Genomic DNA, 3,633 nt, shown 5'->3' with positions numbered 1-3,633 from the left:
TGAAGAAGCCCGCGCCGATAGCTACAAGGGGATCAGTGCTCCCGCTATCCGAAAACTTCTCAAGTGATGGTTACCTTGATGACAATCGTATATGTGTCGTGGAAGAAGAAGAAGAAGAAGAAGATGATGGGTTGATCTTCACAAAGACTGATGGAAATGGTGCCACCAAATGGACCGAGATTGAAATACCTAAAGTGACCTTGATTGAGATGTAATTCCCAATGTTGTTTTCCTTCCTTTTTATCAAAAGAACCCATGTCAATCCCAAGGCATGGGGGAATCATTTGTAGGGCCTCATCAAATTTCCTTATTAATCATTAATGAAAAAGGTTCATGTTCGCAATCAATTTTGAGATCCTTGCCTTTCATTTATTTATTTCACTTTTTTTAAATGGCATTTTTATTTTTTTAAAAAAAATTCAAATCATCCTTTATTTCATACCAATAAAAGTATGGACCTTAAATCATGTAGATCATCCTCGACAACCACCAATGACAATTCTGCTACGGTCTCATACGACTTTGACAACCCGATTAATCAAGCTGATGAAGAGTGTGAGGAAGAGGCTGAACTCCTAGAAGAATTGGCAAGGTTGCTCAAGCAGGAGGAAAAAGTCATCCAGCAGCACGAAGAATCAGTGGAAGTGATTAACCTTGGGACAAATGAGGAAGCGAAAGAAGTCTGAGTCGGCTCCGCTCTACAAGACGAGGTGAAGACAAAATTGATTGAGCTCTTGAAGGAATAAAAAGATGTGTTTGCATGGTCATACCAAGATATGCCCGACCTCGATATTGACATTGTGGTCCACCATCTACCCCTTAAAGAAGAATGCCCTCCAGTAAAGCAAAAGCTACGAAGGACCCGTCCCGACATGGCTATGAAAATCAAGGAGGAGGTACAAAAGCAGCTCAACGTCGGCTTCCTAGCGGTCTCCAATTATCCTCATGGATAGCTAACATTGTGCCTGTACCTAAGAAGGATGGCAAAGTAAAAATGTGCATAGATTATAGAGATCTAAATAGAGCAAGTCCCAAAGATGACTTTCCACTGCCACACATTGACATGCTAGTAGATGATACCGCTCAGTTCTCTGTTTTCTCTTTTATGGATGGTTTCTCTGATTATAACCAGATCCGCATGGCTCAAGAAGATATGGAGAAAACCACTTTCATAACACCATGGGGCACCTTCTTCTACAAGGTGATGCCTTTTGGATTGAAGAACGTCGACGCCACATACCAACGAGCCATGGTCACTCTGTTTCATGATATGATCCATAAAGAGATTGAAGTCTACGTTGACGACATGATAGCCAAGTCTCAAACCGAAGAAGAACACCTTGTCAATCTAGAAAAGCTGTTTGAGAGGCTGAGGAAGTTCAAATTAAGGCTTAATCCCAACAAATGCACATTTGGGGTAAGATCCGGCAAATTGTTAGGTTTTATCGTCAGTCAATGTGGCATCGAAGTAGATTCCGAGAAAGTAAAGGCCATACAAGTTATGCCTGCACCCAAAACCGAGAAGGAAATCCTAGGATTCCTAGGTAGATTGAACTACATTGCTAGGTTCATATCTCACCTCACTGCCACTTGTGATCCAATCTTCAAACTTCTTCGAAAGGATCAAGCCATCATTTGGAATGATGACTGCCAAGACGCATTTGAGAAAATAAAGGAATATTTGCAAGAACCTCATGTGTTGATGCCTCATGTACCTGGTAGACCATTAATCATGTATCTCACCATTCTCGGAGGATCAATGGGTTGTGTCCTCGGCCAACATGACGAGACTGGTGGAAAAGAGCATGCAATATACTACTTAAGCAAGAAGTTCACTGATTGCAAGAGTAGGTATTCGATGCTTGAAAAGACTTGTTACGCACTAGCATGGGCTGCCAAACGTTTAAGACAATACATGCTCACTCATACGACATTGTTGATCTCTAAGATGGATCCTGTCAAATACATCTTTGAGAAGTCGGCTCTAACCGGTAGAGTAGCCCGATGGCAAATGGCTTTAACCGAGTACGATATCTAACATGTCACTCAAAAGGCCATCAAAGGGAGTGTATTGTTTGATTATCTTGCACAATAGCCCTTGGAGGACTATTAGTCTATGTGTTTTGAATTCCCCGACGAGGATATCATATTGATTAGGGATTGCAACATCCCCGGTCCCAAGGAAGGACCCGAGCCTGGATCTCGATGGACCATGGTTTTTAATGGAGCTTCTAATGCTAATGTAAATGGCGTTGGGGCAGTAATCACTTCTCCAACTAATTTCCACCTCCCCTTCACCGCCAGATTATGTTTTGAATGTACAAACAATATGGCCGAATACGAGGCTTGTATCTTTGGTATTGAAGTTGCTATCGATCTTAGAATCAAAATCCTGGAAGTCTATGGAGATCCAGCCTTGGTAATCAGCCAAGTCAAAAGAGATTGGGATACTAGAGATCATAAGCTCATTCCTTACAAAGAGCATGTCTTGAAACTAGTCTCCTACTTCGATGAAATTACATACCACCACATCCCTCGAGAAGAGAATCAGCTAGCTGACGCTTTGGCAACTTTGGCGTCCATGTTTAAAGTTAAGTGGAAGAATTAAGCGTCATCCTTTCACCTTAACTACTTAGACGAACCTTCTTATTGTCTGGAAACAGAAAACGAAACTGACGGTCATCCTTGGTTCTATGACATCATGAAATTCTTAGAGAACCAAGAGTATCCTGCGGACGCGTCCATCACCGACAAGAAGTGTCTTCGAAAACTGTCATCCAAATTCTTCTTAAGTGGAGGGGTATTATAAAAGAGAAATTATGATTCGGTTTTGCTTAGATGTGTGAACAAGCAAGAAGCAAATCAGATTATAATGGAAATTCATGAAGGATCCTTTAGGACGCATGCCAGTGGGAGCACTATGGTGAAGAAAATTTTAAGGGTCGGATACTACTGGATGACTATGGAGATTGACTGCCATCGCCACGTCCAAACCTGCCACAAGTTCCAGATCTACGCCGATAAGATCCATGTGTCGCCAACGCCTCTCAATGTCCTAACATCACCTTGGCCTTTCGCCATGTGGGGCATTGACGTGATCGGACGCATAGAGCCAACTGCCTCGAACGGACACCACTTCATCCTTGTAGCCATTGACTATTTCACAAAATGGGTAGAAGCAGCCTCGTACGCCAACGTTACCAGACAAGTGGTGACTCGATTCCTCAGGAAAGAAATCATTTGTCGTTATGGGGTCCCCAACAAGATCATTACTGATAATGTATCTAACCTCAATAATAAAATGATGAAAGAGCTATGCCAAAATTTCAAGATCGACCACCATAACTCATCGCCTTATAGGCCTAAGATGAATGGCGCTGTTGAGGCAGCTAACAAAAACATCAAGAAGATTGTGCAAAAGATGGTGGAAACCTACAAAGATTGGCACAAAATGCTCTCATTCGCATTACACGACTATCGTACTTCCGTACACACTTCCACTGGGGCAACTCCCTTCTCCCTTGTGTATGGCATGGATGCAGTCGAAATAGAGATTCCTTTCTTAAGGATTTTGACAGGTGTTAAGCTTGATGAGTCTGAGTGGGTACAAGCTCTATTTGAGCAACTAAACCT

General features: G+C 42.3%; 1 protein-coding gene across 1 annotated transcript; it reads left to right on the top strand.

Moving 5' to 3' along the window:
* The first annotated feature begins 2,116 nt into the window (after positions 1–2,116).
* Positions 2,117–2,608, top strand: LOC127081359 (uncharacterized). The gene has a single exon (XM_051021623.1). The coding sequence runs from the start codon at positions 2,117–2,119 to the stop codon at positions 2,606–2,608; it is 492 nt and encodes a 163-aa protein (XP_050877580.1).
* The last annotated feature ends 1,025 nt before the right edge of the window (positions 2,609–3,633 follow it).

The sequence above is a fragment of the Lathyrus oleraceus genome, chromosome 5, assembly GCF_024323335.1.
Source record: "Lathyrus oleraceus cultivar Zhongwan6 chromosome 5, CAAS_Psat_ZW6_1.0, whole genome shotgun sequence".
Lineage (NCBI taxonomy): Eukaryota > Viridiplantae > Streptophyta > Magnoliopsida > Fabales > Fabaceae > Lathyrus > Lathyrus oleraceus.
Note: the sequence above shows the minus strand (reverse complement) of the source record. Positions and strands in the feature narration are given on the sequence as shown.